We start from the raw sequence: 25,091 nt of genomic DNA on the forward strand, positions 1-25,091 counted from the left end.
GACCTCAGGACGTTCCAAAGCACTTTACAACGACAAAGTATTTTTGAAGTGTAGTCACTGTTGTAATGTAGGAAACACAGCAGTTAATTTGCGCACAGCAAAATTTCACAAACAGCAATGAGATAAATCTATTTTTTAAAGTGGTGTTGCTTGAGGGATAAATATTGGCCAAGTCACTGGTGCTATTCCTCTTCGAAATTGTCATGGGACATTTTGCATCGACCTGGAGGGCAGACGGGGCCTCGGTTTAACACCTCCCAAAGAAGGGAAATTTACCCTCCAAAACTACACAGCTCAGAAAAGAGTAGAGAACTAGGATTTAGTGTGGGGCAGGATACAGGAGTTAGGAGGGTGGAGGACATTGGAGAATGTGTCTAGAGGTGACAATAAAGTAGTTATATGTACCCAGCAAAGTAGAACAAAGACGACCCTATAATTTAGGCCATCTATCTTGTTCTGCTCAGTCTGCACTGTGCACACTGAGCAAAACAAGATAGACGACCTATATTATAGGGTCTTCATCGTTCTTCACGTAGTCTGCATCGTCCACACACTGAATAAAGCCCAGCTTAACTGATTTAGGAAACCACCTGCCTCAGAATGTCATGTAATCATAAATAGGCGGTGCCACTCTTGGTTTTCCACTTGCATATTGCATAACGTCCTAGGACGTGCATCAGTTCATTTCGATCAGAAGCTAAGCTAAAAATGCCCCTACATCGCCTAAGGAAATGAAAGGGTGGTTTGGGACTGTCGTGTGTAGAGAATGCAGACCATTCGAAGGCAAGTATAATCCATCTTTTTTCCTTCATTAAGCATCCTCCACACAATGTAGGAGCACACAGGATCCCTTGATAAGGAATTGGAACACCGGCTGCTAGGACAAATCCAAAGACATTATTGCGTTCAGCAGACCAATCTGAAGCAGGAATGCTGGGTAAATGTGTGGCATTTTTACATAACTGAAAGTGGCCCAGGATGCAGTTGTGGAATCGATATTACAAAAAGGATATAGAGGCACTGGAGAAGCTGCAAAAAAGATTTACAAAAATGATACCAGAACTGAGAGATTATAACTATCAGGAAAGACTGAACAGGCTGGGGATCTTTTCTCTAGAAAAGAGAAGGCTGAGGTTTGACCTAAGAGGTCTTTAAAATTATGAAGGGGTTTGATAGGGTAGACGTAGAGAATGTGTTTCCACTTGTGGGGGAATCCAAAACTAGGGGTCATAAATAGGATGGGAGGAGGCTCGTGTGGAGCATAAACACAGACAAACTCGTTGGAAGGATATAGAGGAGCAAATTTGCAGGGAAATTACAGAGGTGCAAAAGCCATAGAGTAGTGATAACGGGGGACTTTAACTACCCTAATATAGACTAGGATAGTAATATAAGGGGCCGAGGGGGAGGAATTTTTGAAGTGTGTTCAGGAGAATGTTCTTGACTAGTACGTTTCCAGCTCAACGAGGAAGGAGGCATTGCTGGACTTGGTTCTGGGGAATGAGGCGGGCCAAGTGGAGCAAGTGTCAGTGGGGGAGCATTTAGGGAACAGCGATCATAGTATCACAAAGTTAAGAATAGCTATGGAAAAGGACATGGACCACTCTAAAGTAAAAATACTCAACTGGAGGAGGGCCAATTTCAGTGGGATGAGAACACATCTGACCCGGGTAAATTGGAATCAAAGATTGGCAGGCAAAACTGTAATTGAACAAAGGGCAGCCTTAAAGGAGGAGATGGTTCAGGTAAAGTCTGGGTACATTCCCACGAGGGAGAAAGGGCAACTAAAGCTGGAGCTCCCTGGATGACAAAAGAGATAGAGAGCAAGATGAAGGAGAAAAAAGGGGCATATCACAGATGTCAGGTTGATAACACACGTGAGAACCATATAGAAAGCTCAGAGGGGAAGTGGAAATGAAAAAGGAAATAAGAGGGGCAAAGAAAGAGTATGAGAATAGACTGGCGTCCAACATAAAAGGGAATCCAAAAGTTAGCTATAGGAACGTAAACAGTAAACGGGTAGTAAGAGAAGGGGTGGGACTGATTAGGGACCAAAAAGGAAATCTACTCATGGAGGCTGAGGGCATGGCCGAGGTACTAAATGAGTAACCTTGCATCTGTCTTTACCAAGGAAGAAGATGCTGCCAGAGTCTCAGTAAAGGAAGATGTAGTTGAGATACTGGATGGGCTAAAAATTGATAAAAAGGAGATACAAGAAAGGCTAGCTGTACTTAAAGTACATAAGTTACCCGGTCCGGATGGGATGCATCCTAGGTTGCGGAGGGAAATTGCGGAGGTTCTGGCCATAATCTTCTGAACATCCTTAGATGGTGATGCCAGAGGACTGGAGAATTGCAAATGTTACACCCTTGTTCAAAAAAGGGTGTAACGATTATCCCAGCAACTATAGGCCAGTCAGTTTAACCTCGGTGGTGGGGAAACTTTTAGAAACGATAATCCGGGACAGAATTAGCAGGCACTTGGACAAGCGTGAATTGATTAGGGAAAGCCAGCACAGATTTGTTAAAGGCAAATCGTGTTTAACTAACTTGATAAAATTTTTTGATGAGGTAACAAAGAGGGTAGATGAGGGCAATACAGTTGATGTGGTGTACATGGACTTTCAAAAGGCCTTTGATAAAGTGCAGTGTAATAGGTTCGGCATCAAGATTGAAGCCCATAGAATAAAAGGGGCAGTAGCAGCATGGATGCAGAATTGGCTCTGAAACAGGAAACAGGAAACAGGGAGTAGCGGTGAACGGTTGTTTTTCCGACTGGAGGGAGGTGTACCATGGTGTTCCCCAGGGGTCGGTACTAGGACCACTGCTTTTCTTGATATATATTAATGACTTGAACTTAGGCACAATTTTAAAATTTGCAGATGACACAAAACTTGGAAGTGTAGTGAACAGTGAGGAGGACAGTGATAGACTTCAAGGGGATATAGACAGGCTGGTGAAAGGGGCGGACATGTGGCAGATGAAATTTAACGCAGAAAAATTCGAGGGGATACATTTTGATAGGAAGAATGAGGAGAGGCAATATAAACTAGAGGGCACAATCCTAAAAGGGGTACAGGAACAGAGAGATTTGGGGGTATATGTGCACAAATTGTTGAAGGTGGTTGGGCAGGTTGAGAAAGCAGTTAAAAAAGCATATGGGATCCTGGAGTCTATAAATAGAGGCATAGAGTACAAAAGCAAGGAAATCACGAGGAACCTTTATAAAACACTGGTTCGATCACAACTGGAGTATTGCATCCAGTTCTGGGCACTGCACTTTAGGAAAGATGTGAAGGCCTTAGATAGGGTGCAGAAGAGATTTACTAGAATGATTCCAGGGATGAGGGACTTTAGTTACGTGGATAGACTGGAGAAGCTGGGGTTGTTCTCCTTGGAACAGAGAAGGTTGAGAGGAGATTTGATAGAGATATTCAAAATCATGAAGGGTCCAGACAGAATAGATAAGAGAGAAACTGTTCCAATTGGCAGAAGGGTCACAAACCAGAGGACATAGATTTAAGATGATTGGCAAAAGAACCAAAGGGGACATGAAGAAAAACTTCTCTTTTTTTTAAAAACACAGTGAGTGATTAGGATCTGGAATGCACTGCCAGAGAAGGTGGTGGCAGATTCCATTCTAGCCTTCAAAAGGGAACTTGAAAGTAAAAAAATTTGCAGGGCTACAGGGATAGCACAGCTGAGTGGGACCAACTGGATTACTCTTGCATAGAACCGGCACAGACTCGATGGGCCGAATGGCCTCCTTCCGTGCTGTAACCTATGATTCTATGATAAATCAGTTGGGCCAAATAGAATTTACAGCACAGAAATAGGCTATGTAATTGATAGAATGACCTCTAACCTGTCTCTTGTGCCTTTCTTGCATAATAATTACAATGCAGATGCACTCAATCTTCCACGTAGCTAACCAATGCTTGGTCATTGCTTTGCCTTTAGTCATTGCATCACAGGAAATGAGTAACTGTTGAAGCTTCTGAACTCTAACCCTAGTAACTGAGGGATCTGTGCCTCTATGTGGCTGGAGTCATACCTAGCACAAAGGAAGACGGTAGTGGTTGTTGGAGGCCAAGCATCTCAGCCCCAGGGCATTGCTGCAGGAGTTCCTCAGGGCAGTGGCCTAGGCCCAACCATCTTCAGCTGCTTCATCAATGACCTTCCCTCCATCATAAGGTCAGAAATGGGGATGTTCGCTGATGACTGCACAGTGTTCAGTTCCATTCGCAACCCCTCAGATAATGAAGCAGTCCGAGCCCGCATGCAGCAAGACCTGGACAACATCCAGGCTTGGGCTGATAGGTGGCAAGTAACATTCGCGCCAGATAAGTGCCAGGCAATGACCATCTCCAACAAGAGAGAGTCTAACCACCTCCCCTTGACATTCAACGGCCGAATCCCCCATCATCAACATCCTGGGGGTCACCATTGACCAGAAACTTAACTGGACCAGCCATATAAATACTGTGGCTACGAGAGTAGGTCAGAGGCTGGGTATTCTGCGGCGAGTGACTCACCTCCTGACTCCCCAAAGCCTTTCCACCATCTACAAGGCACAAGTCAGGAGTGTGATGGAATACTCTCCACTTGCCTGGATGAGTGCAGCTCCAACAACACTCAAGAAGCTCGACACCATCCAAGATAAAGCAGCCCGCTTGATTGGCACCCCATCCACCACCCTAAACATTCACTCCCTTCACCACCGGCGCACTGTGGCTGCAGTGTGCACCATCCACAGGATGCACTGCAGCAACTTGCCAAGGCTTCTTCGACAGCACCTCCCAAACCCACGACCTCTACCACCTAGAAGGACAAGGGCAGCAGGCGCATGGGAACAACACCACCTGCACGTTCCCCTCCAAGTCACACACCATCCCGACTTGGAAATATATCGCCGTTCCTTCATTGTCGCTGGGTCAAAATCCTGGAACTCCCTTCCTAACAGCACTGTGGGAGAACAGTCACCACACGGACTGCAGCGGTTCAAGAAGGCGGCTCACCACCACCTTCTCAAGGGCAATTAGGGATGGGCAATAAATGCCGGCCTTGCCAGCGACGCCCACATCCCGTGAACGAATAAAAAAAAAAGGTAATGGCCCTGATTTGAATTCTGGACGGGTGAGTTAAACAGGACATTTTAACTCCAAGACTTCATTAGCATGCCGTTGTACCGGGCGGGAAGCAGCTGCTGGCCTCTGGAAAATCAGGCAGCCCTCGCACTTGGGTAAGTGTGGGGAAAAGGGGGACGCATGAGGTCTCGTGGTAGGGGAAGAGGGCCATTGGGGTGGGAGGAGTCCGGGCCAGGGTAGGCGTAAACTTTCTTTGTGGGGTCCACAGGAGAACTCCTGCACTTCCTGGCCCCACAAAGGAAAGCATAAAAACTTACCTTTTATGGCCTCTTCTTCCTGGCAAATCCTGACTGGCCTTCACCTGGCAGGAAAGCCACAGCACCTTCCCCACTCAGGCTGCAGCTAAAATTGCAGCCAGGGCCCGACGACATCATCGAACCCTGATCTGCATATATAAAGAAGGACCCCGCCGGCTTTAGGCGGGCAACATATCTGCCCATCTGGAAGTCTGAGTTTCCATTGGGCGGGGAGTGTTAAAATTGCCCCCAGTGTTCCACTTCTGATTAGTGTATGATAGAATCATTTCTCAGCCCAGAATTCTACCAGGATGCAATCTGGGTAGGAAATCAGGGTGAGAGAATGCCAAATAAAACTGATCTACAATTAGGGACTTGTAGTTTATTAGCTCTGCAAGCTGAAATTAAGGCCAAACAACAGTGTAGTTCTCCTTGCAGGAAATTTAAGATCGTACGATCCAACAGAATTGGACACTGGGTATATTAACTCACGAATTAAATTCATGTCCTGATTCAGAACCAGTGAAGGACTAACTTGGCACAATTTCCAAAGTTTGCCACAAAACGGGATTCCAACAGATGCTCTCCTAATGAGTGGGTCGTGAAAGATAGAACAGGATTTTAAACCAACTTCTCACAAATGCTGATGGTTATTCCAGAATGTAAAGGACAGGAGTTAGGACTAACCTACTCTGTGGAATATGTCTGTACAAACTTATTTTGCTTTGCGTTTTACATTCTTCTTTTATATGTATGCACATCTTGATGAGTACAGCACCATTTCTATTGGTATTCACTGGCCATATTGATGCAGACCTGGGAGGGGGAAACAAAGCCTGAAGAAGTCGAAAAATACAGACTGGTTGAAACAATAAACTTGTGCACACAGCCTACCTAATCAAAACTACTGCTGAGGCTTTTCCTAAGCAAGAAGCGAGAACACCTGCTTTCGAGCTAGGGATAAACCATGTGGCATAATGGTGCAGGTCCTGAGGTTTCTTTTAAATGCAGGAGTCGAACACCACTTGCCTAGTTGCTGCATCATGAAAAAACTTTTACATGTGTGCCAGGCAAGTGATTTCCCCTGGACCAATCAAGCCAAGTCTTATTCACATGATTGGTGGAAGATCAATGAAGGAGAATGATCATGAAACAACACGATGTATGTAACAGCACTAAGATCATAGTCAATGCCCACAACACGATGTATGTCACAGCACTAAGATCACAGTCAATGCCCACAACACAATGTATGTCACAGCACTAAGATCACAGTCAATGCCCACAACACAATGTATGTCACAGCACTAAGATCACAGTCAATGCCCACAACACGATGTATGTCACAGCACTAAGATCATAATCAATGCCCAAAACACAATGTATGTAACAGCACTAAGATCACAGTCAATGCCCAAAACACGATGTATGTCACAGCACTAAGATCATAATCAATGCCCAAAACACAATGTATGTCACAGCACTAAGATCATAGTCAATGCCCAAAACATACTAGAATTTTGGTTTCTTGTCATGTTTAAACAATGACATTTAAAATCAAAAGCCGTAATCATCTTCAAAAGAACTTTATTTGTACTATGTCTAAACATCTAAAAACGGATTTTTAAAAAAACAATCTTTCTTCTACACCTTTAAGCTAATAAACCCAGACTGGTGTTGGTCGGCTGGCTTAATCACTGCATCAGTCCTCGCACGGGGCCAATATTGCTCGCTCTGTCCTTTTGAAAAGAAAAATAGGCTGACAAACTCCCAAATATCAGGTTACAATGCAACGCTGGCAGGGTTCATTCAGTACCAGTGACTCCAGAGAAATCCTCTAGGATTAATTGCTTCCTGCCAAACAGTCCCTAAGCCATGTGGACAGAAGCGATGAAGTAAAACAACAGGATGCATGCTAACTAGCTACTGAATCTGACAGATATTAAGTTCCTTTCTCTCTGATGATGTGGATGGTAATGGTAGCCTGTAGCTGAGTTATTCAGACCAGAAGATCCCAGGCCTCATTTTTAGTGTGCGCAATTAGATGATCTTAGGTGGGGTGGCAATTGGTCTGAGTTTCCTGAGCTAGGAAGGGGAAGCGGGGTTGGAGAAAATCAGCCAAGATTCCCACTCCTGATCACGATCCAGTGTGCAAGTGTAGATGTGAGGATGGGATTGGGTGTGAAGCCTCCCATAGTCAAACATCCAGCCAACAGTCATGAAGAATGGATGCTTGGGTGAGAAACCCATATTTCCCTTGCATCTGTGCAATCATACCCCAGCAAGTCAGTTCCTTCAGCACTCACTTGCAGCCCAGTAAACAAAAATGATGCTTCAACTTCCCTCTGCATTTCATTCTATGAAGTAGGACAGTAAAGCAGTGATGGTACCTTGGGTGAACATCCAGAATTTATTATTCAGCCAACATTTTTATTTCCCCTTTCCAGATCCTTGCCTAAGTCGAGTTTTTCTCCATCACTGGGTGGGTGGGTTGAGTGAGGCTACCAACTTCTCAACGAGACTGTAGAATTCTTGACCAGAATTAGTCACAATATGTGCAGCAGGACTGATTTTTTTCTCCTCTCGCACGCAGCAATGCCAAAAAGTAGCTCCTTTTAATGGAAGAAATGGGAAGATTCACACAGTTGAACAGCCAAATAAAAAGGTCAGTTGTGCTTGGACCTTCAAAGACCAGGCTACTCATTTAAAAAAAACACATATGGGTAAGTATCACGAATCAAGAATGGCGAATTCCAGATCAGCACATTTGACGAAACATTCACAACTACATACACACCTCACGCGTAAAACAAGGTCTTTGGGAGCCACAGATTTTGAATGTTTAAGGAAGTATATCAGTCAATGAAAGTCTCATAAGACAGCATTAAATGCTACACATTAAAATTAGTGTCTGTAGTTATATAGTCTAAAAGCTCTTGCACTTCAGTATGTTCAATTCACCATAATGAAGAGGAAAGGGTAACTGGTGGATAATTTATGTCACACTGTATAGTATTTATATATCCTATACCTAGTATTTTGCTTCCACTTTATGCTGTTTTCAATCCAGGCTACTGCAGACGATTACTCTCCGTCAGACCTAATCAACTTTATAAAAAGTGCTTTTCTCATTAAACCCCAATTCCTGCTTGTTAAATGACCCAGAAGAAAATCCAACTGGTCTCTGGACTCAGTGCCTGTTAGTCTCCTGACCACGGACCAACTTTCACTGGTCCCCTGACCCCTGCTGGTCTCTGGAAACAGCCTAGACTTTCCTGAAAGCTTTTGTGGCTAATGGAAGCGCAAATAATGGAGGTTCCAATGTATTGCACAAACACAACGGATAATACTGTTTAATTATAAAACACATAAAAGTAAAGATAGAATGAAAACACAAAACATGAAGTCACATCATATGATAAAACTCATCACCTACATTTAACATGTTGACAATGATACCCAACACAAGCAGTGAAAGATCATCTGAAGAAGTGGATGCTGCATCACACAACTACATATCGTGGATCTCGAACTATGGATGTTTGACTTTCAACTCTTCACATCTAGATGCTTAACCCAAGGCAGATAAGTGATGTCATCGGAAAAAATAGTGCAAACTTCAATCACTGCAACAAATCTGTAAGATTTGTCAACTAAATCCAAAAGTTCGGCACAAGTTGATTAATCCTCAATGTGTCTGGTTTCAGCTCTGATGTCCTTATGAATAATCTGTTGACGTAACTTCTTCCAGGACCAGCACTCTTCTGAAGCAGAATTTTGTCCCACCATACAAGAGTAATTTAACTTTTTTTCCTCATTATTTCCAAGATCAGCACTCTTGTCCACTATTTCTGTACTGGCTTCCTTCACCACCTGGATTTTCTTTTCCCAATTAGTTTCCCAGTTGATCGTTGCTGATTACTTTCTAAAATTCTGGAAGCTAATGTTAACTTTCAAATTATTCTATTACCTTGAAAGTTCTGGCCTAAACTGTTGTCACTGGTATGGCTTCCTGCATAACCAGTCTAGTGGTGATTTCCTTGTTTATGTTGTGCACCTCCAGATCTCTGCCCTCATCGTCACCCTTGCTCTGTTGAACCTTCATAATGTCCTTCATAATGTCCTTCATAATGTGGGCCTTGACCCCTCATCTAGGTGTCTCAATTTAAACTAAAACGGTCAAGTTTTCAATCCCCTTAGGCTTCATCAAAACAAAATGCATTCAGACAAAAACGTGCTCAACCAAAGGCTTTATTGAGGCACCTAATAGCTGAGAATGAAAACTCACAAGCTCTCTCAAAGAACCAATGTAAAAGTACAGTAACCGGCCATGACAATTCTTGTTTTACCCAGATGGGCATTTGATGCCTTGTAACATAAACAAGAAAATAATTCATGTCCCAAAGTCTAAAACTCTCCTGACTGCCATTCAACAGCTAAACATACTGCCAGAAAATTGATATTTTTCGACTGTGCACGGTTATTAAAATTTGTCTCCCTTTCAGAAAAAAGGAAGCATGATTGTCCTCCAAGACAGACTTGTGAATTTCCACGTAATCTTATACGGAGTTGCAACTTATTTCTTCCTAGGCTACCACTGCGCTCACAGATCACAGAAACCGACAGGTTTTACCAAGGATAATATTTTAAATGTTAAAACAGTTACCACACGGAAATTTAAAAATAGCAGAGCTGCAATTAACAGGTTTTTTTAATCTCTGGTAAATATTTTTTAAAAAAACATGGTTAAAGTATTTTTTTAAATCATGCTACTTCTTTCCAAACTAAAATCTGAGGCAATCCACGTGCGACAGAAGGCACTATGTATCCGTATTAACCCGTCAAATGCCTGTATATTGGGAACCTGAGAGGTGGTGGTTAACCAAACCTTTCCCCGTAGTGCCTGTGGAGGGTTGGGGGAGGGCAGATGATTTTCACTCAGTCCGTTTGAGGAAAAAAAAAGAAATACCGACAAAACCCTCAAATGATAATCGGGTTACGATCCAGCACTGGAAGGGTTCGACACCAGTCCCGAAGGTCTACCGACAGCTTCAGTAATGCTGATGGATGGAAGATTTTTTTCATGATGCCCTGAAGTTTAATAAAATGCCAGCTGCAGTTCAGTTGCCCCCTGGAGTTGCTCCAAAATTGAATGTTGTTGGAACTGGTGCAGTCATGTCAAACTTATAGCCACCCTGTCCTTCAATTTTCTTGGATTCTAAGAAAACAAAAGAGAACTCAAAATTAAACAGAACTCAAATGTAAAACAAGCATGGCCTAGATAATACAAGTTCCAGCAAACTATGTCTTTCAAAAATCCATTTCGGGATAATCTCAATGCTGCGTCAGCTTAAATCTTGTTCTTAGATTTAAGGGACATTGGACATGGATAAAGGAGTCACGTCTGCACCAGATTTCACGGTTTGATTCATTCTTTTTCATCACCACTCCCAATGCTTCATTAATGACAAATCAATTTGATTCAGTTCAGTCTATAAGTGGCTCTCCTACATTGCATGTCAATATAGCAATTGCCCCCTTGTATTCAGGCAGTTTGACCTTGGATATAAACAGTGCATAATCAAAAATACCAGCACTGAATATCTTCTTAAAAATTGGGTAATTTAAAGCATTGTGAAGACTAATCCCAGACAGCAAAGAAAATCTGCCAGCCACTTCCAATAAAGTTTTTCAGACTCTCGCCACTCATTTTCTTTTAATTTGACATTCTAATTTGAGTTAATTGGGCTCTTTCTCAAATCTTCATTCTTGAAGATTGAAAGTACATCACATCTTTAAACTTTCATCTTAAAATTTGAAAATGCCCATTTTTCTACAATTCTCAAGGCTACTGGTCTGGGATGTTCAGAGAGAAAAGGGTGGAATCATGGAATGGAACCCCCAGGACACCAGTAAACATTCCAAAATCCCAAGCAATTAAAACAGTGGCCCGGATGATTTCTAGAATTGGATGGGTGGTCAGGGTGGGTGTCATTTTACTGTAGGAAACAGGATTTAATGTACAAAAAATTTAAAGGACTTGCAGACGAGTCATCGACCTGAAACATTAACTCGGTTTCTTTCTCCACAGATGTTGCCTGATTTGCCGAGTATTTCCAGCAATTTCTTTTTATTTCAGATTTCCAGCATCCGCAGTATTTTGCTTTTGAGTTATTAAAGGGCATTTGCATAAACCTTCTGGAGGCCACATAGAAAGCAGGGGAAGAGGTGTGGCAGGAGATTCCTGGCTGTTTTCCCACTTGGATCACACACTTCCTGCAGCATGAGGGGTTTGTTTTTCTTGCCGCGAAAATCACATGGGACAAACCTTTCACATCAAAACATCCTTATCCCCATGACATTGAGGATACAATAGGTATTCAGGAGTGAATGCTTATCAACGTGGTGATGTTTTGCATAAACACATATGGCCAGAGAAACAAAAATATCCTGACCAGAATTCCAATGAAAAGCATAAGAATGCCAGTGAATTGTACTATCCACATCAGTCCTTTATTCAGAAAAACTCTAATCCAAAAAGAGCATTTACAAGAAAACTGGTTCAGCATTACAGAAATTCAGCAGCATAATGCATAACTATTATTAATTTCACCTGAGTGCCAGCTCTGCTTTGTAGACCATTTCTGCATTGAAGAGCTTGTTCAGCTTGTCGAACACACACATCTTATTTCATGATGTGGAGATGCCGGGGATAATCTCCGAAAGCTTGTGATTTTAAAATAAATTTGTTGGACTATAACCTGGTGTTGTAAGATTCCTTACATCTTATTTCACACATCTACAGTAACTTTTTTATGTAACACTGCAATCGTTCATAGAGCAGACTTGATTTGAAGTCACACAAATTCAAATTAGACTGACAATGGGATAAAATTTCCCTATGAAACTTGCTGCCGCATAGAGTAGTTGAGGTGAATAGCATAGATGCATAGATGAATTGAAGGGGAAGCTAGGTAAGTACAAGAGGGAGAAAGGAATAGAAGGATTATGCTGATAGGGTTTGACAGAGTAGGGTGGGAGGTGGCTTATGTGGAGCATAAATACCGGCACAGACCTGTTGGGCCGAACGGCCTGTTTCTGTACGACAAATTCTATGTAAGATTTCCCTTCTGTAAAATCGTAAAGCCATTTATAAAGTATTCACAATTTTGCTACATATTCTATTAATGCTGCCTAATCCCAAAAGCTCTTCCAATGCTGAGAGGCAAGCTTATAATTTTTTTTATTTTAAGCAAGTCCACTAGTGACATCAGCAGGTGAACAACGGTACTGCAGAAACTTATTTTTTGTTAACTAAAAGAAGTGCATGTTTCAAAGCTTGGAGTGGGTGGGGATGAAAGGGAGAGTGGAGAATGCCCAAAATCTAAACATGCCCACCACTGCCAGTTCCACTTTTAAAAAAAAAATTCCTGTGTTCAGCACTAACCTGCTGCGTTTTTCCTCTGTTCAGTCAGTGTAAAGATCTCCTGCAACTGCTTCTTCTGGTCCTCGCTCAAAGGGGCAGTAAGAGTCTGGTACCAGGCAGCATCCATACTCTGTACCCCTGTAACAAAAATAACCCCAGAACATAGAGCACAGAAATCTCTCATGTCAATAACTGCATATCTCTCAGTCTGTAATGCAGATCATATTGATTTAATGCTAATTGTATCAGTACAGAGATACCTTCCAAGTTTCAAAAAGAGAACTCACAATTATTGGAGCTATTGAAGTTTAAGTTGCTCTTTTTCCTTCCGCTCTCCCACCCCTCTCAAATGTCGAAGTGGTTGCGGCAGAAGTGTGGCTTTCTACAGAACTAGGGAAGCGGCTCATTTTGCTGACTTAGGACTGCCCCCTCCCCCCCCCCCCCCCCGCCCCACAATTCTCTCAATGGCGCTGCTCAGTGACAGGATGCCCCAATCAAAAATGCGCGGTTGGGAGATATGATTGCGATGCTCAAAAGGACTCGCTGCTGCAACTCCCTTCTCTCCGGGTCGATATGTGTCTGCAGTTAAACAATTAGAATATCTCAGTATCACCAAAAACAGGTGAAAATGTATTGAAACACAGCAAGCATTTTCTTGAGAACACATTTTGGGCCACTTCAGTGCTTGTAACACTTCAGTCACCGCACCTGAAGACAATCCATGCAGTGCACGTGTTTTACTTGGGAGTGTAAAGCTGTGCTGCACTGATTGGAATCGTGACCCATGAAAATAATCACTAATTTCTCAGAAATCATCGCTCTCGTTAAACCACATTTAGTTAAATGGTTAAAGGAACTACAACTTCACACATCCAGATGCCAATATTGAATTGTCTGAAAACACATACTTAAGAGTGCTGATGTAAAAATCTGATATTCATCAACACTGTTGTCTTCATCCAGAGGTGTAGAGAACCCTTCCAGAGCAGTTTCTTCCAACCCATCTTCATCCCAATCATCGTCATCATCCTCCTCCTCATCTTCCTGCACCTGGTGCTGCTCCAGCATCTCCAGGTACTGCTGCCCTGCCTCACGAATGTCATCTTCATCACTTGGGATCTCTTCTGCAAATTGAAAAGTACTTTTTAGAAAGAAAACCTATACCCTTCCTTGAATACTGGCAAGGGCAGATTAAGGGATAAGTAAGGGCAAAGAGCTCTGTTGATAAAGGCAGTGAGAGTTCAACTGAAGGCTCAGCCAGTTTATCAAGGAAGATCCTAATTTCTATCCCCAGTCTGTGCTGAGTTATCTGATTTCAGCCAGGATGGTTGGTGGGACACTACAGTGGCAAATGTAACCCCACTATTTAAAAAAGGAGGGAGAGAGAAAACAGAGAACTACAGACCGGTTAGCCTAACATCAGTAGTAGGGAAAATGCTAGAGTCTATTATAAAAGATGTGAAAACAGGACACATAGAAAATATCAACGGGATTAGACAAAGTCAACATGGATTTATGAAAAGGAAATAGTGTTTGACAAACCTACTGGAGTTTTTTGAGGATGTAACTGGTAGACTAGGTAAGGGAGAACCAGTGGATGTGGTTTATTTGGTTTTCAGAAGGCCTTTGATAAAGTCCCACATAAGAGGTTAGTGTGCAAAATTAAAGCACTTGAGATTGGTGGTAATATACTGGCATGGATTGAAAATTGGTTAACAGACAGGAACAGAGAGTAGGAATAAATGGGTCTTTTTCGGGGTGGCAGGCAGTGACTAGTGGGGTACCGCAGGGATCAGTGAGTGGGCCTCAGCTAGTCACAATATATAACAATGATTTGGATGAGGGAACCAAATGTAATATTTCCAAGTTTGCTGACGACACAAAACTAGGTGGGATCGTGAGTTGTGAGGAGGATGCAAAGAGGCTTCAAGGCGATTTAGACAAATTGAGTGAGTGGGCAAATACATAGCAGATGCAGTATAATGTGGATAAAAGTGAAGTTATCCACTTCAGAAGGAAAAACAGAAAGGCAGAGTATTATTAAATGGTAATGGATTGGGAAATATTGACGTACAAAGGGACCTGGGTGTCCTTGTACACCAGTCACTGAAAGCAAACATGCAGGTGCAGCAAGCAGTTAGGAAGGCAATGAAGTCCAACATACCATTTGCAAGAGGATTTGAGTACAGGAGCAAGGATGTCTTACTGCAGTTATACAGGGCCTTGGTGAGACCACACTTGGAGTATTGTGTGCAGTTTTGGTCTCCTTACCTAGGAAAGGATATACTTGCCATAGAGGGAGTGCAGCGAAGGTTCACCAGACTGATTCTTGGGATGACAGGACTGTCATATGAGGAGAGATTGGGTCGACTAGGCCTGTATTCACTAGAGTTAGAAGAATGAGAAGGGATCTCATTTGAAACATATAAAATTCTGACAGGGCTAGACAGATTGGATGCAGGGAGGGTGTTTCCCCTGGCTGGGGGGGGGGGGTCCAGAACGAGGGGTCACAGTCTCAGGATACGGGGTAGGACATTTAGGTCTGAGATGAGGAGAAATTTCTTCACTCAAAGGGTGGTGAACCTGTGGAATTCTCTACCACAGAAGGCTGTGGAGGCCAAGTCACTGAATATATTTAAGAAGGACATAGAAAGATTTCTAGACACAAAAGGCATCAAGGGGTATGGGGAGAGAGTGGGCGTATGGTATTGAGATAGAGGATCAGCCATGATCATATTGAATGGCGGAGCAGGCTCGAAGGGCCGAATGGCCTACTCCTGCTCCTATTTTCTATGTTAGCATCATCGCCCCTGAATTCCTATTTTTGATCATTTTTACAGGGACCCATGCTGAAAATATGCATGTGTGAATGTCATGCAAGGACAGGATTGGTTGTGATCTGCCAAACCCTCACGTCCCCAGGATTGAACGTTCTGCTGCGACCCATCATCAAGGATTAATCATGAATAATGGCCACTTGGGCACGATACTGGGAAGTCAATTGGCACCTGTAGAACTCAGAGGGTGGTGAATCTTTGGAATTCTCTACCCCAGAGGGCTGTGGAGTTTCAGTCACTGAGTACATTCAAAACAGAGATTGATAGATTTCTGGATATTAAAGGCATCAAGGGATATGGGGATGATACAGGAAAATGGTGTTGAGGTAGAAGATCATGTTGAATGGCGGAGCTATTCAACATGATCTCGAGGGGCTGGATGGCCTACTCCTGCTCCTATTTCTTATGTTCTCATGTTCTAACCTTACTCCAGCAAGGAATCAACACCTTTAGGAGAGAATGAAAAGGGGGAAAAATAGCAGAATATCATCAAGAAAAAAAGAATAGTGTGTAACTAAGCCACAATGACCAGTAGATTGCAGATTTGATTCCTGGTCTGTGTTGATTTAGCCGATACAAAACTTATGAGAAGGAGGTGAGAACAGACTATTATGCCCGTCAATGCTCGCCCTATCCGCTGGACAATTTCCAACCACTGGTGACGCTAGGAGAAACGAAAAGAAAAGAAACTGGCCAATTTCAAGGAAATTCCTTCTCAATACCATAAAGCAATCAAGGAAGCTTCAGGAGATCATGGTTACCAATGACATAATACTAGGGATACTTAACTAACTCACAACCTCCCTCCCTGCCAATATGTCCTCATTCCTCAAGAACTTCTCAAGTGCCTTAGAATCATAGAATTTTACGGGACAGATGGAAATCTTGTGCTGGTCCTTCTTAAAGGATTGTAGCATACCCATATTTACCATATATATTAGTAACCTGTTTCACAGATTAGCAACCTTATCAGAAAATATATTTTTTGGCATCTAATCTGACATTTTTCTTGTTTAATTGGGATGTCCTTTAGTCCTACTATCATTATCTACTTCAAATGTGTTATCCAAATCTGCTACTTCCAATTATTTCATAATTTTAAAAACCTCAATCCTACCTCCCCTGAGCCCAGGTTTCTCCAAAAATGAATAACCCTAACTCTCTAAACCTATCCTTCTAATTAAGGGATCCAACTTGAAGCGTCATCCTAGTTGCCGTCTTTTGAAACCTCAATACCCATCACCAGATGTGGGAAGTAAAACTGGACACAATGTTCCAATGTGGCGTACCAAACCCTATATAAGCCAAAATTTGTACTTTATTTTCCCAGCAATACTTTCTAGAACCTTGGTTTCCCCATAACTACTTCACATTGACTATGAATCTCCAGTGACTGGTCAATGACTACCAGTAAGTCCTGCTCAATTACTTTCTAATGTATTCCCTACAACTGAAGTGAAGGTCACCAGCCTATTGTTCCCGGGACCCAATTTCTTGCCCCATTTAACTAACAGGACCACATGAGCTACTCATTAATCTTCAGGAACCATCCTAGACCACGATGATCTTAATATTGATTATCACCTCACTTCCTTTTACACTCCTGGATAAACTGAATCAGATTCTGCAGCACTATCAAATGTAAGCCCATTAACTTTGGCCAACATCACCTCAAATGTTATTTCTACTTATTTTCCTAAAACATCTAAGCCAGAGTTCGACAAATGGTTCCAGTGAGCCCAGCACGTGTGATAATCAGCCAGGGTTCCTGCTCCCAGTTGCTATTCAGTGACCCTTCCTGGAAGCTTGTAGTTGTGGACATTGGCTGAGTGCAGGCTCACAATTGACCATGTAAAGAGCCTTGGGACATTTTACTACATAAAAGGCACTATATAAATGCAACTTTTTGTTCTTGCATTGACACCCCCCCCCCCCACCAAACAATGGTCAGAATTCATTATGACCAAACAGATGCCCATACTCGCACAGAGAATGGTTATTATGCGGTACCTGCACATTTTCATTAAAATATCAAAAAAAAACTTTGCTCAGTCTATCATTGTACTCTATAAAAATAAAGTGGGAGATCACGGAGTAAAAAGTACTACCCCATTACTTTTAATACCCGTTAATTACTCTCCAAAAAACACAGTGCAAGACAGCTGGGAGGACAGGTCCATTATAGTTAATGATTACTCAAATGTTGGTGCAGAACTTTTTAATTTTAGTGTATGGTTATATAATGTTTCTCAAACCAGTAGTAAAATGACTTTAAATGGTAATCGGGGTGTCACAAATGGCCTCAGCAATCCTTTGTGGGGGGGGGGGGGGGGAGAAAAAAAGAGAAAATCAGCCGACCCCCACTCCTAATAGTTTTCCAGCAACCCTGGATGGAAAATGCACATGTGGGTATCGGGTAGCTATTGTGTTCAATTTGGTTGAATCTCTAACCTCCTCCAGCCCGCAACCCTCCAATCTCTCTGCGTTCCTCCAATTCTGGCCTCTTGTACATTCCCGCTTTCCTTCGCCCCACCATTGGTGGCCGTGCCTTCAGCAGTCTAGGCCCTAAGCTCTGGAATTTCCTCCCTAAACCTCTCCATCGCTCTCCTCCTTTAAGATGCTCCTTAAAACCTACCTCACCTGTCCTAATATTTCCTTATGCGGCTCGGTGTCAAATTTTGTTTGATAACGATCCTGTGAAGAGTCTTGGGGCGTTTTACTACGTAAAAGGCGCTTTGTTGTTGTATTGACACCCCAAAAACAACGGTCAAATAACCCGCTGACTCTCACACTAATGGTCAACTGGAGAAGGTACCAGATGGCAACCAGGACATATAGATCCATAACCCAGCGAAGAGTCAACGTCTCGGAGAGAGAAGAAATTTGATGAGGAAATTTAACAAACTGCATAACACACACCACAGAACAAGCATCCATGTTCATTAGAAAAGTAAATGCATAACAAAAAAAAGGAACCATTTTCTTCAGCGTTCTCATTTTCCTCTTCTCCATTCTCGTTCTGGTCATTGGGAGCTCTGCTCGCATACGCTCGCTTCAGCCCAAGAAAGAGGAGCAGCAACGAAGGCAGAATCTGAGCAGCCACGGCATCCACAGCTTCTGGTCTATTTTGCATTTCCATTAGCGTGCTCAGACCAATGATACAGACCTTCCGATCATGAAGCCTGGCAACAAAAGTAATTATAATCGAGGCATTAAACTGCAGTCAGAACAATTACCAAATCCAGTACAATCAGATAATCTTGTTCTCAGTTGAATCATTTTCTTTTAAAACATTTAAAAATAATGAAAATAAATGAAGCATGTAATGATGAATTCGTTAATGGTATAATCATTGTAAAACCTTTTGATCATCTTTCTTGCTAATGTACCACTACTACTGCAATTACCATGGATTACTATTGTCAAACAGGAACAAAACAAATGACAAAATATTGTAAATTCAGAGTAAAATTATTTCCATGCTGTGTGCCAAAGAGCAATTCAATTACTATTTCTGCTGCAATATTTAATTTTTCCATATTCTTCTCTTACAGTGGAACCTCTACTATGTGGAGCAGATCTCAGCTAAGTGGATAATGGAAAATGGTGGATAATCAAGACCCCACGCTGTCCTGTTTTTTTGCATCTGATTGGTGTATTTAAATTACCTAATCAAATTGCCAGCATGTGCAGACCCACATTAACCCATTTCAAAAATGGGACACTCAAAAAACAGGCTAGAAGTCCTGACCCGGAGCCCAGGGGATCGGTGGGAGCCCCTGACCCAAAGCCCAGGCTGCCACCGACTCCCCAACCGAAGGAAATGGTCTTTCCCTATTCACTCTAGCAAAACTCTTCATAATTTTAAAACCTGTATTAAATCATCTCTTGGCCTTCTCTGCTCCAGTGCAAACAGTCCCAGTATCTCATGTCTCTTCTCATAGTAACCGTTTCTCAACCTCAATAATCTTGATGAATCTACATTGTACGCAATCTATGAATGATATCAATGTCCTTTCTATAACATAGTGTCGAAAACTGCAGTAACTCTGTACTTCATCTGTGAGCTAACCAGTGTTTTTGTGTAAATACTCCTGCACTCTATGCCCCTATTTACAAAACCCAAAACATTGCTGGCCTTTTTCATGGCTTTACCTACCTGTACTCAACCTTATGTGAAAACCTTATGTTGAGATTTACAGCAGGTGCTGTTATACACTGATGAAGCTTGCAGCTTATATATCTGACCAAAGGATTCACTTACCCAAGGAAACAATCCGTGTCATTCATCCACTGATTAATAAACTGTGCTGTGATTGGCTCTGCACTGTGTGAAAAGCGAATGTTTTCCAGGGTGTTCACAAGCAGCATGGGACTGTAGTAAAGGGCTGCAATGGCCACCTGAAGACACATGGTCCGGAGTTCACTTGTTTTAACTCCACGCGTCAATCGTTCCAGGACTGCTTCAACAAACAATGGAATACACTAATGAGACAGAGGGAAAAAAAACTTTTAGAATATTCAGGCTGTATGTTAGCTGCTGTTCCTCTTAAAAGCAATCTTCTCCCCTTCTCACCCACACAGACTGTCCAGTAACTCGTGCCCTTCACATGTGAGCCTAGACAGTGAGTGCTTGCCAGCTATTCAACTGCATCTTTCCCATCCTAATCATGTCCTCAGCCAATATCCACACATACACTTTTCAGAAGAGATCACTGAATGGTGATCAGGAGTGGGATCACTGGTTGATTCTTCCCTTCCCTAGAGCAGGGATCCTGAGGCCAACTGTCACAACCAATTCCTGCTTTGGCTCAGACAGGCTAACTTAGCAGAGAATGGGAATCGAACCTGAGACCTTTATCTAAAGCTCAATATCATGCCACTTGGTCCCATGCACAGTCTCCAGCCTGTACTGAGTTAGCTGATCTAAGTTTACTCCACAGTAGGGAAGCTACAATTGGGTGATGGAGAGCAAAACTGATCAGGGATCCCCCTCCTGGTCTCCATCTAGTGACTCATGCTGGAAAGTGCAGAAATCTGGTGAAGGCAGGACCAGGACTTGTCTGCCACAGTTGAATAGCACGCCAATGCTTATTGTCTGGGTTAATAAGTGAAAAACAGCCACTTGAGCAAAGTACCTTAGGGAGCTTTGCGTCTGTAGAACCATACCCTCAGCAAGAGACAGCACATTCAGGACAGGAAGGCAGAAAACTGAGGGATTGGAGGGTTGGGGGGGAGGTGGGGGAGGCGGGGAAGGGAAAATGTTTTTTTAAAGTTAGCTAAAAATAAATGAAATCAGATGCTAGAAAATGCTCAAAGTAAACATTCCAGTAACAACTGTACATTAAGAGGTGTCAATAGTACCAAAATTAAAGCATGCAATTCCTTTTTAATTTTTTTTTAAACAGCAGCAGCAAGAAAACCCAAGTTTCCTTGTAAATCCTTATGCTGTTCCTGCACTTAATCTTGTTGACTGTCTGAAAGGATGGTGGGAGCAGATTCAATAGTAACTTTGAAAAGTGAATTGGAAAAATACTTGAAAAAGGAAAAGTATGTAGGGCTATGGAGAAAGAGCAGGAGAGTGGGACTAATTGGATAGCTCTTTCAAAGAGCCGGCACAGGCACGATGGGCCGAATGGCCTCCTTCTGCGCTGTAAGATTCTATGACTCTCTTGAGGACTCCAAAAAGATATTTTCATTCAATGTTACATAATACGAGATTGGAAGTGTCCATTTATTATAGTGCACGCTGAATATAAGACACATGCCATGCGTTTGATATGCACAATATGACATAAAATATATTATTGTAAGCTGTCATTGGGCAAATTTCTAAGCAGAACATAAGAACAAAAGAAATAGGAGCAGGAGTAGAACATCAGGCCCCTCGAGCCTACTCCGCCATTCAACAAGATCATGGCTGATCTTCTACCTCAACACCATTTTCCTGCACCATCCCCATATCCCTTGATGCCTTTCATATCTAGAAATCTATCAATCTCTGTTTTGAATGTACTCAATGACTGAGCCTCCACAGCCCTCTGGGGTACAGAATTCCCAAGATTCACCACTCTAAAAACACTCATTTTTATTAAAAAAAGGTGGAGGAAAAAAATATAATCATTTTCATTCTATAGTGAACATTTCTGTTAACTTTAAATCCAAGAAATATGTGAAATCAACTTAGTGGCTTTTTTAAAAAAAACAAGCATGTAGCATTTGCACAACCTTAAGGGAAGCTGCAAGGCATCGTGTGTCTATGAGGACAGACCACAGTGGAGCATAGGGATGATGAAAAATGACACACTGACAAAAAAGTGATATGGGGTGGCGGATCACAACTCTGCGATTCAACCAAATTATGAGCTCCCATTATAAGGATGGTTCAGTGGGTAAATGCACTGACTGGTGTGACACTGAGCAATACAGACAGAGAAAGTCACCAATTCGATTCCTGGTCTGCTGAGTTAGCCCGTTCAGCGGTGGGAGCACCGTTGGTCTCAGTATCCCTGCACTAAGGAGGGAGATAAATCACCTAGGGTTCCTACTCCTGATCTCTGTCCCTGCTGGAAAAAGTGTGTAAATGTCATACGAGAGGAGGATTGGGTTTGGCTGTAATTCCCCTCGCAGTCAAACATTTTGCTGATGCTGTCTAGCCTTGCACATGATAAACCAGCCACTTGGGTCAGGTGCCAAAGGGCTGCAGGCACTCAAGTAACTGCCCCAAATATGAATCAGTGCCAACGTAGATCGAAAAATAAACTACAAAAAAAATAACAAGGATAAAACCACAGGGAAGCACAGTGCAGCGCCACTGAGTATTTCATTTCTGAAACCCTCTGGTCGCAGTTACTGATCCCAGAAGTGTTTGTTACAGAGATTAGAGGGCACACTTCCCTAGGTCAATTACATTGCACCACTCAGCAGAAATGCTGTCACTCTGTCAGGGATGGTGTGTAGTGCAGGGAGCCTCAACTGGAGGAAGAAAATAAGTATAAAAATAAATACTCTCAGGAATTAAGTGAAGCCTTCCAATACTTGGCACAAATTTCAGTGTGTAAATGGAGTCTTATTTCAATAGCTAATAATTGTGGACACAGGGATGAGACTTGTGCATTGGTAAAAACTATTTTCCAACTGATAGACTGACATAAAAATTGCAAACCAATGCATTACAGTTTATGGTACGTCACAAGTAAACAGTTGCAAGATATGGGCCCACAAACTGAGGGAAAAAAGTGAGGACTTTAGCCAAAAAAATGGCATGACCAGACCACAACAACTCTAAAAGCCCATCTGCATAGCCTGTTGAAGTCATAAGTCTTCAAAAATGACTCTCTAACTATTCAAAGGCAGAACAATGAATTTTGCAGAACATAATAAGAATTATGATAACACCACAGGGTGTGTAGACTGTCACAGCCAAAAGCCACCATTAGCTTGTTAACTGACACCAAATCCAAAACATAGCCTTGAATCAGGTGCAGTTAGCAAGCTAATGGTTGTTTCAGACAGCACTGCATCCTATGTTTACAAGCGAAAGATGCCCATTTACAAGAGAAAACAGGTTAAGCTTGATTCAAGCCAGCAGGCAGGACCTATTGTGTTACCATCAATTTAAGCATATAATGCATGAGTCAGGACATTTGTGAATACATTACGACAGCCGGATCAGACACTGTACAAAACTGAGGTCCCCAGATAGTCCTCTGCAATACTGAATGCTGGGAGTGCGTGGAGAAATGGAATATTTTGGGTACGAGGATACAACTGAATTACAATAACTAAAACAAAAACTAAAATGGTTCCTTGGTCACCCAGTTGGTGGAGATTCTACACATCAGCCACAGAATTCTGCTGAACAAACTGATCCAACACTTCCTCGTGAACTGCACGTTCAGCATGTTACACATAAATACGCTGACCTTGTGCTGAACAAACCCATGGCTTAATTAATCATCTCCATAAGTTATAGGAGGTTCAATTACAGCCAGAAAGTGTTGATCAAGCCTCTGCAATAGGATGCTCCGCCTGCCCGGTCACAATGTGACCTCCTGCTTTTGTTGTGGAAATCGGAGTTAGAGGTTTTATCCTGAGGTGTGTGCATGTGGATCCATCGCGTTACCTGGTCAATGCCCTTCCCTTGACATTGAAGGATGATCACCTCTAGCAGCTTCGCAGCATGGCACTCTGCATCTTCTCCTGCATCCCCGGTCAGGACCTGAGAATACATCACCGAGTTACAGGTTTGCTGAGTGAAGGACCAGAGATTTACTTGGTAACAGCTGCAAAAGGGCAAAATAAGTAGCTCACAAAAATAAACACGTGCTTTCTTTTAAACCTATTAAAATATAGGCAAGTGACTGAGTAGGCAGCAATGATGAAAGGTGAAGACAGAGAGATCTTCTGTGAATGAGAGGCGATCTTATTGAAACATATAAGATTGTGAAGGGGCTTGATCGGGTGGATGCGGTAAGGATGTTCCCAAGGATGGGTGAAACTAGAACGAGGGGGCATAATCTTATAATAAGGGGCTGCTCTTTCAAAACTGAGATGAGGAGAAACTTCTTCACTCAGAGGGTAGTAGGTCTGTGGAATTTACTGCCCCAGGAAGCTGTGGAAGCTACATCATTGAATAAATTTAAAACAGAAATAGACAGTTTCCTAGAAGTAAAGGGAATTAGGGGTTACGGGGAGCGGGCAGGAAATTGGACATGAATTTAGATTTGAGGTTAGGATCAGATCAGCCATGATCTTATTGAATGGCGGAGCAGGCTCGAGGGGCTAATTGGCCTACTCCTGCTCCTATTTCTTATGTTCTTATGTTCCTATTTCTGTATAGCCCTCCTCCCCCCACCCCCCACCCCCAAACGACACTCTATTCCTCTAACTCTGGCCTCTTGTGCATGCCTCTCCCTTCAACCCATCATTAGCAGTCATGTCTTCAGCCACCTAGGCTCCATTCTCTGCAATTCCCTCCCCATCCTCCACCTATTTGTCTTCCTTTAAGGCCCTCCTTAGCTTTTGGTCACGCCTAATATCTCCTTCTTTGGTTCAGTTCTTATGACTGCGCCTCTGAGAAGTACTTTGGGGCGTTAAAGGTGCTATATAAATACAAGTTGTTGTTGATACTCCAGTGTAGTACTAAGCAACGGCTGCGTTGTTGGAGCGCAGTCTTTCAGGTGACACGTTAAGCCTGTTCAGGTGAACGTAAAAGATCCTATGGCACTATTCAAAAAGCACAGAAGCTCTCCTGGTGTACTGATCAACATTTATCCCTTAACCAACACCACCAAAGCAGATTAAAGGGTCATTTGTCTCACTGCTGTTTGTGGGTCCTGGCTGAGTGCAAATTGGCTATTGTGTTTCCCTACATTACAACAGTGTCTAAACTTCAAAAGTAATTCATTTGCTGTGAAGCACTTTGTGATATCTTCAGGATATGA

At 42.6% G+C, this 25,091-nt stretch overlaps 1 protein-coding gene across 2 annotated transcripts in view; it reads right to left on the reverse strand.

Moving 5' to 3' along the window:
- Positions 1-9,615: 9,615 nt before the first annotated feature.
- Positions 9,616-25,091, reverse strand: part of ipo8 (importin 8) — a 96,506-nt gene continuing 81,030 nt past the window's right edge. For both annotated transcript variants that reach the window (XM_067999889.1, XM_067999890.1), the window contains 6 exons: positions 23,771-23,866; positions 19,910-20,130; positions 18,622-18,827; positions 13,717-13,932; positions 12,830-12,946; positions 9,616-10,600 (listed from right to left, as the gene is read on the reverse strand). In XM_067999889.1, the coding sequence (XP_067855990.1) occupies positions 10,503-10,600; positions 12,830-12,946; positions 13,717-13,932; positions 18,622-18,827; positions 19,910-20,130; positions 23,771-23,866 (954 nt within the window). In that variant the 3' untranslated portion in view covers positions 9,616-10,502. The remainder of the gene's footprint in view (positions 10,601-12,829; positions 12,947-13,716; positions 13,933-18,621; positions 18,828-19,909; positions 20,131-23,770; positions 23,867-25,091) is intronic.

This window comes from Heptranchias perlo, chromosome 18 (genome assembly GCF_035084215.1).
Source record: "Heptranchias perlo isolate sHepPer1 chromosome 18, sHepPer1.hap1, whole genome shotgun sequence".
NCBI lineage: Eukaryota > Metazoa > Chordata > Chondrichthyes > Hexanchiformes > Hexanchidae > Heptranchias > Heptranchias perlo.